Source organism: Ylistrum balloti, unplaced genomic scaffold, assembly GCF_031769215.1.
Source record: "Ylistrum balloti isolate Yb309-2 unplaced genomic scaffold, AGI_CSIRO_Ybal_v1 Utg371096, whole genome shotgun sequence".
NCBI lineage: Eukaryota > Metazoa > Mollusca > Bivalvia > Pectinida > Pectinidae > Ylistrum > Ylistrum balloti.
Window position 1 is genome coordinate 121,321 of NW_026782604.1, and position 15,027 is coordinate 136,347.

The 15,027-nt window shown below is 32.8% G+C and overlaps 1 protein-coding gene across 1 annotated transcript; it reads right to left on the reverse strand.

The window, feature by feature from the left end:
• Positions 1-500: 500 nt before the first annotated feature.
• LOC132560675 (ceramide kinase-like) lies at positions 501-14,972 on the reverse strand. The gene is made up of 13 exons (XM_060225347.1): positions 14,727-14,972; positions 13,583-13,743; positions 12,623-12,856; positions 12,129-12,260; positions 10,610-10,673; positions 10,322-10,467; positions 9,214-9,288; positions 7,953-8,102; positions 6,819-6,885; positions 5,902-5,960; positions 4,089-4,294; positions 2,070-2,215; positions 501-1,760 (listed from the first exon to the last, which is right to left on the reverse strand). Exons 2-13 carry the CDS (start codon positions 13,722-13,724, stop codon positions 1,712-1,714), a joined length of 1,470 nt encoding a protein of 489 aa, XP_060081330.1. The 5' UTR covers positions 13,725-13,743; positions 14,727-14,972; the 3' UTR covers positions 501-1,711.
• Positions 14,973-15,027: the final 55 nt, after the last annotated feature.

Sequence of the window (15,027 nt, forward strand, 5' to 3'; positions counted from 1 at the left end):
TCTTAGCTCACATAGAATTGACATCCTTACCATTATACAGAGTAGTTATGTCCGCACCTACATTGAATCCTTTTATAGCAGCATAACATTTTTAGGGCTTTGAATATAATAGAGTATGTTTTTGACTCCAAAAACTGAGGTTTGATTTTCAAGTTTGAAAGGACATGTCTATTTCATGTATGTTTTGATCTTTCATATGTGTAATTTGTTTCCTGAAATTGGAATATTACAAGAAATGACTGAATGCTAAATAGGACCTCTGACCTGTGACCTCTGACCACTTAAGTATCACACTTTAGTATCATAAGGTGTAGAACTTAATGTTATGATAATATCAAGTCAATGTGAACTAAATCTGTTGAGAAATTTGAAGGAACAACATAAGAATAGGATGCGATGGGACAAGGCGGACGGACACAGGTAACAAAACAAACAGCAGGAGCATAGAAAAACAATGTTTATAATCAAGTAAATATATTTATTACTTAAAAATTGGATACAAAACAAATAATAGAAATAAAATATTATAACTATATATTATAATGATTTCAACAAGATATATTTAAGGCTTCTATCTTTGTAATATTGAGGTTGGTTGGGGCAACAGTTTCTTACTTCAGAAAGCTATGAACACAGTTAAGTATGCTTAATATGTGACGGTTTGTTGTAATTTTGAACAATCTTGAGGTAGCTCTTTATCAAAATAAACCATATTTTTATGAACAAAGCCAGAAAAATAAGATTGCAGATAACCAGGCCCACAGAGGACTGTGATCTAGTTAATCAGGCCCACAGAGGACTGTGATCTAGTTAACAAGGCCCACAGAGGACTGTGATCTAGTTAATCAGGCCCACAGAGGACTGTGATCTAGTTAATCAGGCCCACAGAGGACTGTGATCTAGTTAACAAGGCCCACAGAGGACTGTGATCTAGTTAATCAGGCCCACAGAGGACTGTGATCTAGTTAATCAGGCCCACAGAGGACTGTGATCTAGTTAATCAGGCCCACAGAGGACTGTGATCTAGTTAACAAACACCATCCATAAAGTTACTACATCAGTGTTTACTGTATAAATAGTTTTTTTTTTTTTTTTTTTTATGATCATTTTTTTTATTCATGTTCAACATAGAAAAACAATTTACAATACAATGGAAGCAACTACATTAGCTAGTACAGTATCTTAATGAAATATACATGTATCAAGAATTATGACAATTACATTATGATTATCATCAATAAGGCATGTATACATGTATATAATATGATTTTTGATGATACAACGTAAACGACAATACATGTACATAATACACAACCTGTAAGGACCACTTTTAGTGTTTAGTATAAGGTGTTGAAAAAGGTAAGTACACCTTTATGTTTATCTTTCATTAAATAAAGATGTGCAATTTAAAACTGAAATTTGTTGTTTTTTTCATTTAAGATATGGAGCTAATTCTCGCGGAATAGGTCATGCCATCCTCCTAATCTACTGAGAAACGGGTTTCTTTCATTATACAAACATTTTTCAACTTTATAGTAGCAAATAACTTTCAATCTTAAAACTTCAAAGTTACCATAAATGCTGTATTGATAGTTGACATCACGTTCAATATTTACACAAGATCAGTACTGGTAAAAACATCATCCATAAAGTTTCTACACGAAAATGTACTGTATGGTAGTTGACATCTTGATCGTATCAGGACCAGTGTTTACACAAGTTCAGTACTGGCGTAAACATTCAAAGGTCCTTCATATATTCTGCAAAAGAAACATGGGAAATGATTTAAAGTACACATATACATCTTTTGCTTAGTATGTTTAGAGTGTTGGAACTTTTAAAAAATATTCCTTAATTCTGTTCCCTTTTTTCAGATTAGAATATTGAATCACACATATCCTAAGGATACCTGACAATAACCATGGTCTATATAATTCCATACAATAGTAACAGGACATTTACTTGTATATCATATTGACTGCACAAATATCTCCTTTATACAACTCAATATAATTCCTGTTGGATTGTGCTTACATTTTCAAGGCGATCAGAATTCTTTGCTGACTTACTTGATGAAATATTCCGGTTCCTCACATTTTTGCAGCTCTCCGTCGATGGAAGCAATACGATTGAAAACGCTTGATTCACCTGGTTTTTCTTTAAACTTTATTTTGATTGATTGAGCACGGCGTACCTTCAGGAAATCCCTCTCAAACTGAAACACATATAATCATTCTACACTTTTAGAAATCTGCTTCTGTAACCGAGTAAAACCTTTCTGAAAGAGAATCCAATTCATTATGCCCTCAATTTTGCATATGGTCTTAATTTCATTCCAGTAGATAAAACTGGTCTTATTCTCATTCCAATACATTCTAAGTTTCTCTCCATATAGTGAACCCCATAAGAAGCAGGTATTACTGACAGATCACTATAATTACTTTAAAGTAATACATATATAATCAAAGTAATACATATATAATCAAAGTAATACATATATAATCAAAGTAATACATATATAATCAAAGTAATACATATATAATCAAAGTAATACATATATAATCAAAGTAATACATATATAATCAAAGTAATACATATATAATCAAAGTAAAAGTAATACATATATAATCAAAGTAAAAGTAATACATATATAATCAAAGTAATACATATATAATCAAAGTAAAAGTAATACATATATAATCAAAGTAATACATATATAATCAAAGTAAACATATACATATATAATCAAAGTAATACATATATAATCAAAGTAAAAGTAATACATATATAATCAAAGTAAAAGTAATACATATATAATCAAAGTAATACATATATAATCAAAGTAAAAGTAATACATATATAATCAAAGTAATACATATATAATCAAAGTAATACATATATAATCAAAGTAAAAGTAATACATATATAATCAAAGTAATACATATATAATCAAAGTAATACATATATAATCAAAGTAATACATATATAATCAAAGTAATACATATATAATCAAAGTAATACATATATAATCAAAGTAATACATATATAATCAAAGTAAAAGTAATACATATATAATCAAAGTAATACATATATAATCAAAGTAATACATATATAATCAAAGTAATACATATATAATCAAAGTAATACATATATAATCAAAGTAATACATATATAATCAAAGTAATACATATATAATCAAAGTAATACATATATAATCAAAGTAATACATATATAATCAAAGTAATACATATATAATCAAAGTAAAAGTAATACATATATAATTTACATATATAATCAAAGTAATACATATATAATCAAAGTAATACATATATAATCAAAGTAATACATATATAATCAAAGTAATACATATATAATCAAAGTAATACATATATAATCAAAGTAAAAGTAATACATATATAATCAAAGTAAAAGTAATACATATATAATCAAAGTAATACATATATAATCAAAGTAATACATATATAATCAAAGTAATACATATATAATCAAAGTAATACATATATAATCAAAGTAATACATATATAATCAAAGTAATACATATATAATCAAAGTAATACATATATAATCAAAGTAAAAGTAATACATATATAATCAAAGAAATAAATATATAATCAAAGTAATACATATATAATCAAAGTAATACATATATAATAAGTAATACATATATAATCAAAGTAATACATATATAATCAAAGTAATACATAATACATATATAATTAAAGTAATACATATATAATTAAAGTAATACATATATAATCAAAGTAATACATATATAATCAAAGTAATACATATATAATTAAAGTAATACATATATAATCAAAAATGTACAGAAAGGATATATTCAGCTTGTTACATTTGTATGCGAGTTGCAAAACTGTGATTTTTAAAAATGGGACACATTATTAATATTATATATCTGCAACTCTTAACGGCCAAAATACTTATTTTAGGAAATGAGTTTACTTGGAAATAAATTTTTCATATCTCCTCTAACGGGAAGTTGTAGAACAAATTAACTATGCCATCAACATATTTGCATCTTTCTCCCACTGGATACTCAAGCTTACCGCAACTTCATTTCTCCTATAAAGATGAAGAAAATGCTGAACCAATTGTATTTTGCCCAAACGTTCATAAACTACAATGAACATGTCCCCTCTGTGTGCCCTATTCACATTGGCTAAACAGGACTTGTACATGTTGAAATGTCCGTTCTCGTCCAGGAGAGGGAATGGCCACATAAGTATCATGGAAGTATCCTGATTCAGTTTTTCTGGAAAAAAATGTTGCATGTCTTTTGTGTGTACGCTATATTTGTGATAGATGTACAGGTAAGTTTACAGCATTTGATGGCAGTTCATCTAAGCAGCAGTCAACAGATGGGGAGGGGGAGAAGGGGGGGGATTGGGGGATTTTTTTTGGACACAATATCTAATATCTATCAGGATTTTTATGATATATGTCTATCAGATCAACTTATCGGTTATATGAAGACAGTGTCCATGGATGACTATTAACAGATACCTCTATAGTGCTATCCCACTGAAATGTCACAACCTGGACATTTTAGCAAGGAACAGCAACCATTCACCTTACACAAGGTATTGACAGTGGACTTGATATGGTATGTATGAGATCAAAGGATTCCAGGTGAAGGTTAGATAATCATAATAACTATTTTACACAAAGAGCTAACAGCACAAGACATGTCAGTCAATCTCCAACTGACACACTGTCTCACAAAAGTGAACTCGTATATCCCAAGCATGATGTTCTTATGATGAGTAGTGTAGGGCATGGAGCCAGGACAAACTTTGTCTTTGATAATTGTCAAATGTCAAAATGTAGGTCAGAGTGACCTGCATTTCATATGCTACACACCATCTCACCAAGGTGAAGCCATATCTCAAGCATTAAAGTTTCATGATTATCAGTGTAAATGATAGGAAATTAACAAATTTTACTTTGATGTAGGTCAAAGGTCAAAATGTAGGTCAGAATGACCTGCTATTGATATGGGGTACACTTTCTCACCAAGGTGAAGCCATATCTCAAGCATGAAAGTTTCCATGATTATCTGTGTAGAAGATAGGAAATTTTATTTATCTGGGTCAAAGGTCAAAATGTAGGTCAGAATGGCCTACTGTTGATATGGGGAAGAAACACAGAACAAAATGAACAGGTAGGTAAGAGGGACAGAAAAAGTCAATTTAATTTTACTAAAGCTTCTGAAAGGTAGAAGACGGCAAACAGAGCTGCTTCACTTCCGCTGAACAACAAAAAATGGCTCTGTTTCTGTTAGACAATAGTGCTTAAAGACTTCATCCTGGAAGTTTCACTTTCCATTCAGACATGAGCACTTTCATATACCCTTGTGACGACTTTATATAGTGGTTCTATGTACATGTGTACATGTATGTCTTTGCTACCAACATTCAAATTAATTCATAGACCATATCTCAACTTCTGTTTACATATTACACATGGTTATAGGGTGAGGAATCCCCATGAGATGCCATGTCTGTGATGTCACATGACATCTAAATGAAGCTGATGAACAAGTGACCAAATATTCAAGTATCAGTACAGTGACCAAATATTCAAGTATCAGTACAGTTCATCACTGTCAGGCATAGAATTTGAAAAAAACTATAGCATATATCATAGCCCTTGAATGAATGAATGCCTTTTCAAGTTCTAGTAGTTAGTCGTGTAGAAGGTAGGGCTCAGACGAGATAGCGGAAGGATTGAAGGACGGATGGACAGACACAATGCAAAACTGTAGTCCCCTTTGGTTCCCAGTGGGAGACTGATTGCCATATCATATCCCTACAATGAAAAATATTGCAAGGTCACCCAAATGATAAGACGTATAATCACCTTCTTCATAAACAAATTCCTCATGTTGCTGTGTTCCTTCTCCTACGGTGACCCTCTTCCTGAAAAAAAGAATACAGTAATGTACAGCTGTTTTTAATTTGTAATGGTTAATCATTCAGGGCAGACAGATTAATTATGAAAATACAAAATCACTAATTTGCTACAGGTGCCTACAAGTGAATAAGGGTGCTCTATTTGTCAGGAGAAAATTTCTGTGATCTTAACCTTCGGGTACTTTAATTTAAACAATATTTATTCAAAAGTTCAACAGTATAACTACACATGCATTTATTAAATATAGGAAAGGTATACACACTTAAAGTTTATATTAATTTTCATGAATAAAAGATTTCCTAACCAGGTCACCAACAAGTTTTGTAGTCTGAGGTGGAAAAACATGAACAGAGAGAATTACTTTACCCACTATAAAGGTCATGAACTCTTTAATCAAATGTGATTATATTCACAGTACACATACAGTTTTTAAGTCCTGTACAATGTATAATGGTTTTCTCAAATGCTTCATCATTCATTGAATGAATGGAAACACTGATGAAATAATGATAATCAAATTTTTTTTAATCCATTTAATCAACTATGAATTGGTTATATTACAATTATTTTAACACAGAGTAAAGATACATTAGGAGACAATAGTCTTTCCCCATAAGATACAATATCAGCCATGAGTGTAGACAGACAATGATCGGAGTTGATAGCATTAACTTGCTTTGCCATTCGAACAAGAAAATCAATTCAAAACATGCATGTTTAGAATATCGAGAAGACCAGCATGAAGCTTGAGATTAATTACAGATAAATAATTTTAAAACCGTTTGCACAAAAATTGATGAACAGACATCTCTAGAACATCAATTATGAGTGGATATCAAGTTTGAATATTGGTTATACAATACCTTTTGTTCAGTGTGATCTCTGCTTCAACAAATCGTATCCCTCGGAACATGAAGACAAGAGGTAACGCTGAAGATAAAAAATTATCAACAACGAAACTTGATAGGTAAACTAGAAACGATTTAATGGGACTATATACCTCCTTCATCTATGGTTAGGACCAAAAAGGCTAAAGCTATGGAAAGATAAAATGCCTATACCTATCAATTATACAACGTCTGTAGGACTGCAACATGAAAATGAATTTAAATGAAATGTAGTATGGGAAAAATTAGCTTTTCCAAAAATGGGAAAATATAGTTTACCAAATAAAATGTATCAAGAAAAATAAACTTTCTGAGTTTAAAAGCTGAAACAATTCACATTTAAGATTTTAGTAACAAAAAAGCGCCATGAGAAATTGAGAAAATTCAGGGGCCATAACTCAAGGAACCATCAAAAAATCAGAAACTTCATTTAGCTTCCATATCTACTTATTATGACCTTTCACAGGACCATGTTAAAAAAATTGAGAAATTTGGTTTGGAAGAGATTGTGTTCACTGGCTTTTATAATCTGACAGAAGGATGGAATGAAAGATGGCTATACAGAAACAGACATGGTGATTTGTAAACATTCTTGTGCATACAATGCTCAAACTTAATTGCTTGTGAAGGGTGTAACAATTACACTCACAACATGATTCAATTTGTTTATTCAATGCTACAATAAACTATAGTTTACATACTCTCCTTCCCCCTTTTCCTTAAAAAAAAAGTACATAGCAAGTATAATAATGTGTGATCATGCTAAGTTGTAATGTGAGCAAGTTGATGACTGATGTTTTTTTTAAATGTATAAATAATAATGAAACTCAATTGCATGAAAACATTTGAAATTTATTTCATTCTTTGTTGTCTTTATCTCCATTCTGTCATAAATGCCCGACGACTCTAAATATAACTACGTGAAGGGAGAAAATCCAATATGGCTGACAGAGAACTTGAGAATGTTCACCCCAAGAAAGGTATGCTCCTGTGTATAGTTCGCATCCCTCTTTTGACACAACAGTTTTTGTGTGCACTATACATGCAAAATTACAGTAAAATTTGAGGAGACATTCCCTATAATCTTCTCCAGACTGAGTAAAATCTCACCAATGTACCGAGCTGCTTTCATCCAGCGTAGTTTCTTGTCTGCTATGTACATCATTTCTGCACCAAGTCCTAGCCCAGTTACACAGCCACTGTAGCCCACTAGTTTATCATCAGCATATGTACCCAGTATCCTGCTTGGCCGAACCTTACCTACACCAAGAATTATCTCAGTTAGTCCATAGTACCCGACCTTGAGGCTAATTTCTTAGCAGACTAAAATATTGAGTTGTCAACTTTGAACCTGTTACAAATTTTCTGCCTGTCATTGTTTGATAAACATATTATTAGCTCAGTTATCTGAATAGTAAATTGTCATGTTACATTGTCCTTAACTAATAATACTTACCCTTGATGATGTGGAGTGTCACTGTGAAGACATCCTGACATCCATACAGACCTCCCACCAAACTGTTTCCTTGTAGACATAATGATACTTACCCTTGATGACGTGGAGTGTCACTGTGAGGACATCCTGACATCCATACAGGCCTTCCACCAAACTGTTTCCTTGTAGACATAATAATACTTACCCTTGATGATGTGGAGTGTCACTGTGAGGACATCCTGACATCCATACAGACTTCCCAACAAACTGTTTCCTTGTAGACATAATGATACTTACCCTTGATGATGTGGAGTGTCACTGTGAGGACATCTGACATCCATACAGACTTCCCAACAAACTGTTTCCTTGTAGACATAATAATACTTACCCTTGATGATGTGGAGTGTCACTGTGAGGACATCCTGACATCCATACAGACTTCCCAACAAACTGTTTCCTTGTAGACATAATAATACTTACCCTTGATGATGTGGAGTGTTACTGTGAGGACATCCTGACATCCATACAGGCCTCCCACCAAACTGTTTCCTTGTAGACATAATAATACTTACCCTTGATGATGTGGATTGTCACTGTGTGGACATCCTGACATCCATACAGACCTCCCACCAATCATTTCCTTGTAGACATAATAATACTTACCCCTGATGACATGAAGTGTGGCTGTGAGGACATCCTGACATCCATACAGACCTCCCACCAATCATTTCCTTATAGACATAATAATACTTACCCTTGATGATGTGGAGTGTCACTGTGAAGACATCCGGACATCCATACAGGCCTCCCACCAATCATTTCCTTGTAGAAATAATAATACTTACCCTTGATGATGTGGATTGTCACTGTGTGGACATCCTGACATCCATACAGACCTCCCACCAATCATTTCCTTGTAGACATAATAATACTTACCCCTGATGACATGAAGTGTGGCTGTGAGGACATCCTGACATCCATACAGACCTTCTGAAACTCCATTTCCTGTCCCTGAAAATTTACAAGACCATTCAATTTAACACAATGTACAATTCTGCCAAGAAGATCAATGGGCCTACATCTCTCACCTGTCACATTGTTGGACTTATTCCAAAAAAGGCATGAATCATATATATAGGCATTTTTAGATTTTGTAGTAGAAATTGTTTAATTATTTGACCTCTGTGACCCTAAAGGTAGGTCTTATTTATTAATTTTAAGAAGACAGGTAGCCCTTTATCTATGCATGCTTATGTCAGTTACTTTGGCCTCTAAGTTATTGAGAAGAAGTTGCTTATAGACTTTAACACTCTTAAACCCTGTTACCTTGAAAGTAAAGAAAGACAAGTTATTCATTCAGACAAACTTGGTAGTCCTTCATCACAGCTTAAATATCAGCAACATAGGCAAAGTGGTCATTGAGAAGAAGTTGTTCACATTGAAAAGTTGAGGATGGATAGGTGGGAGATGCTCACTTTGAGTTGGTGAGCTGAGAGGCTAACACCCATACTTTTATGTATCATTGATAATTTATTACCACAAAGACAAACAATCTACCAAGGCAACCTGACACTTAGAGATAAATATATGGTTGGTGTGTTGTTTAACTAGAATGCTAATTTAAGTTGACATTTATGAGGTCAGACAATATAACTTTTTAACTGTATCCAGGTGAGTTTGCTATAAAAAATTTAGGAATCAATGTTCTTTTCCCTGGTTACCAAATGGCAAGTTCTAAACACTGTTTCTATTTCATTACTCTACTTCACTCATGCTAGCAGCCCTGACCCGAACACATACACCTGTAGGTATGCTAGCAGCCATGACCCTAACACATACACCTGTAGGTATGCTAGTAGCCATGACTCTAACACATACACCTGTAAGTATGCTAGCAGCCCTGACCCCAACACATACACCTGTAGGTATGCTAGCAGCCATGACCCCAACACATACACCTGTAGGTATGCTAGCAGCCATGACCCTAACACATACACCTGTAGGTATGCTAGCAGCCATAACCCTAACACTATAGCACCTTTACCTGTAGGCATGATAGCCAGAGGTATGGATACAGTCTTGAGTTCAGCTGTAGAATCATTGTAGTCAATTCCAGCTTCTTCTTGGGTCTTTCTCAGCAGGACATTTATAATCTCTGTGAATGTTCCGTCCCCTCCCATCATTACAATTCTGTTAATACGGATATAAAATCATTACTATTGTTGGTAGCATGTTGTGTGTATACCAACTAAATAATGGCACCTGATACACTAACAAGGTGGGTAACAGGTAACACAACAGTATAACATCAACAGAATGATTGACAACTCACCCATCCATGGACTTGTAGTCAAATGTCTTAATCACCTCAATAAGGTGTTTAGGTCCTTCAGAAACTGAAATATGAAATTCAAATTGAAGTCTGAGATAAATAACAAACAATATCTAAACATAATCCATAGCAATATAAAACTACCAGTAACTACTAGTTGTTCAATATCCAACACTACAACAAGACAAAATCCACCATCTTATTGTAATTTTTGGCTAACTTCAACTAGATATAAACCACACTTACTAGATATAAACCAACACTTAATAGATACAAACTAATGTTAACTAGATACAAACCAACACTTACTAGATATAAACCAACACTTACTAGATACAAACCATACTTACTAGATACAAACCATACTTACTAGATATAAACCAACACTTACTAGATACAAACCACACACCACACTTACTAGATACAAACCACACTTACTAGATACAAATCATACTTACTAGATATAAACCAACACTTACTAGATACAAATCACACTTACTAGATACAAACCAACACTTACTAGATACAAACTAATGATTACTAGATACAAACTAATGTCTACTAGAGATAAACTAATGTTTACTAGACACAAACTAATGTTAACTAGATACAAACTATTGTTAACTAGATACAAACTAATGTTTACTAGATACAAACTAATGTTAACTAGATACAAACTATTGTTAACTAGATACAAACTAATGTTTACTAGATACAAACTAATGTTTACTAGATACAAACTAATGTTTACTAGATACAAACTAATGCTAAATAGATACAAACTAATGTTAACTAGATACAAGCTCTTACTACATACATATACATGTATGTACACATGTAGATACAAACTAGTGCTTACTGGATGCAAACCAACACTAAATGAAACAACAAAACAACACAAATTAGAAAAAAAAATAGAAAACAAAACTAGCATAAATCAGATGCAAACTAATTAGACAAAACTAACACTATAACTAAATGATATAAATGTGACAAAACCAAGACTAATTAAACCTTAACTTGCTGCTACTAACTAGATACAGTTCATGGATGTTGTCTAACACTAACTACAGTGTAGATGTTGGCTACAGCTAACTTGGCATTACTTAGCATTAACTAAGTATAAAAAAACAATGAATAGCTAGATGTAAAACTAAGACTTATGAAATAACGTTACACACATTAAAGACATGCTGAATAAACACTGATTAGCAGTAGGATAATGAGTATAGAAATACAAAGTGCAAAAAACAAACTGTTTTAAAACTTCAGAAGTTTATACAGAAATCCAAACAAAGCTATTTATTAACCTACTAGAACCAAAAATATAGAACTTTCACTAATAAGAAGTAAAGGTATCACACTCATTATGTACTTATATTAAATGAAAAAAAGTTATCACAAAATTGTAATCTTACAATATTCCTTTATATTTTGTTTGCTTTATTGAATTAATTTCCCATTTTCATCAAAGTTAAACTAATCAGAATAAATTGTGTGACTTTCATTAATACTTCACCAATAAGATGGCAGGAAATGTTGGTTAACTCAAACAATGGCGTCATCACCGTGTCATACATAGTTCTGGCTTGTCTTTTCCCACCAATAGGGTTCAACAGTATAAGCAGTTTCTTTGGTCTTGTTTCCACAACTGTAGATACAAAGGTACTAACAATAATTGTTCCTCTTCAAACTTTCAGAAAGGAATTAATATATTAAGCTTTAAGTTTGTTGTCCATCCCATAATTAATGTACACATGTGAAATATTATTGTTCAAAAAAATTTTGGTTTGGTTGAAATAACACTGAAGTAAGAATAGGGCTGTTATAGCTTATTCAGTACAGTGTCCGGGTATCATCTCACAGACAAATGTCAGTGTTCTGGCGACATCAGTAGATTGTTGGCCTTCACAACCTCTGGTGTAGATGCATGATTCAACGCTCCCTACCCACAGGGATTTGTGTTTTCTGGGATGCTGAGTATACAATAATATAAATGCTTTCATCACAAACCTTTGTCAAACTTGGGTTGAACTGTCTGTAGAAACCTTTCATAATCTCCTTCCTTCCCGGAACTTGGAGTTATCTTGATAGTGGCATGATTCCATTTTGGATCATCCTCAACTTTCTTGATATAATGGATGATGGTAGACAAAGCATGTGGAAGATCCTGATCATCAGATTCTAAGTTGTTACCTGTTGTGTCTTCCCTCTTTATGGCAATAATATCATCAAAGGCTAAGGTCACTGTGGAAATATATCGAGTATGTCTGCTGTGAGTTTTCTATAATGGAGCCTTAAATCATCACAGACAATAAAATATTGTAAATTTTCAACAAAGTCTTTTCTAGATGTTCTCAATGCAAATACTGTATCAATAATTAATTATTTCACAATTAAAATCAATACAAGTAAACACTACCCACAGCATGCATCACTACTGGCTAATTTTGCCTCTGATATAAGGCTTCGTTACTTCCTGTTAAATTTGTTAAATTTCACAATCAGAATTTAGTGAAAAAATCAACCATTGTTATTATTACAAAGATTCTGAAATCAAGTAATAGTTTTTTTCTGAATCATATGTGATATACATAGGAATCATCATATATATCTTCTAATACTTTTAAACTTCAGCACACATAACTAAATCTGACAGTGTACTTATCTTCAGAAAAATAAATACAAGAAAATTTCAAAAGTTTTAAATGCTTATTATTAAAGGTCCTCTGAGAAAATGTAACAGAAAGTACAACAGATTTTTTTCTGTGGATGAGGACATTATTTTGGGGACACAGGTGCATACAGGCAGTGATTATCCATATTTCATATTTCACTGACTTTAAACTACATGACTTTCTCCTGTCAAAGCCTATATATTTGTTATACAAATGTATATTGCATACCCATATGTTTAAACTTAAATGCTTCAAATGAAATACAAAAAATGTACTTGTACACACACATATATACCTGTATGGCCAGCTGCGTCAACACTGGACCCCTTTTCATCTGGACATGGTTCAGTGACCATTGGTAGCAATACAACTGCTTCATCCTGTACTGAACAGCTACAAACATTTCCATCTGACTTCACCTCCATGGTGGTGGACATTTTATAACTACTGGTGATACTGTAATTAGACCAGCATAACATGTCATCAAGCAAAAAGGACATCACATATGAATGATAAATATCATAAGTTTAATTGAATTGTTATGTTTCTGTTCAGGAAACGAATCTCTGCAAACAGTTTTCCTAAAGCATCAAAAGATCAAAAGAATTTTAAAATATTGCAAATACATGTAGGTCATGTAATTTATTTAAGCAAAAAACAAGCGACTTTAATTAATGTTCATTAAACAAGAGATCCCAAATGGATCTTGGCGCCCACCATTGTTTGATCTTTATATTTTCTTTGAATGTTGGATTTTTCCCTTCATTTCTCTTCTCTGTTTTTGCTCTTAATGATAAGAAATTGAACATTAACACCTTGCAGAAAAAGTGACATAATCGTTAACTGCCAAGTCCAAGATGGTCGACTGGAAGCCATTTTGTTTTTTCTGATCAGTCCCAAAATCAAATTGGCACTAAGGACCAAGGAGAACCAACATATATGACATTTGAGAGAGATCTATCCAGTACTTCTCAAGAAATAGCGATAACAAAAACTCATTGAAAAGTCAAAGATGGCCACTTACGGTAACTCTATTTTCTGATCAGTCCGAAAATCAGACAGGCACAACTAGAGACCAATGGAAACCTACATATGAAATTTGAGAATGATCCATCCAGTACTTCTCAAGAAATAGCGATAACAAATACTATTTATGGACAGACGGACGGACGACTGGCCTGGGACGTAGGGCGATTTGAATAACTGGGTAGAGCTCTTAATTGCTACAAATTTAGCAAACGTTGAAGAAAAACATAATCCTGTTCAACAATCTGTACATTGTGATGCACAAAATTACACGTTTGTTTTCTTAGCGATGTAACACATTTGAGTTGATCTTCAAAATAACATTACAACAAAAGAAATATTATTCAGAATGACAAAACTATATGTTCCAGTGATTTTTCTCTTGGTTGAATGCACTCAAATCAATCGTTTACCTGATGGACGAACGTCAGATTCCTCTGTGTCTTGGCTATTGAAGATTTTAATGTTCCTGTCTTTTGTCCAGAGGCGTATATATCACATATATACGTCTATGCTTTTGTCCTCCGATTTGTCATGTAATCGGGAAATCAAAAGATAATATTCGTGTGTGAATAAAATTACAAAAAAATGATTCTTGACTGGTAAAAATAAGAAAATTATCAAATGAAATGAAGTGCGATATGCAGCTGATCGGTATCACGTATCACATCTTTTGTGTCCTACTTTCGCTTTGTAATCTGTGTTCCTGCAGTG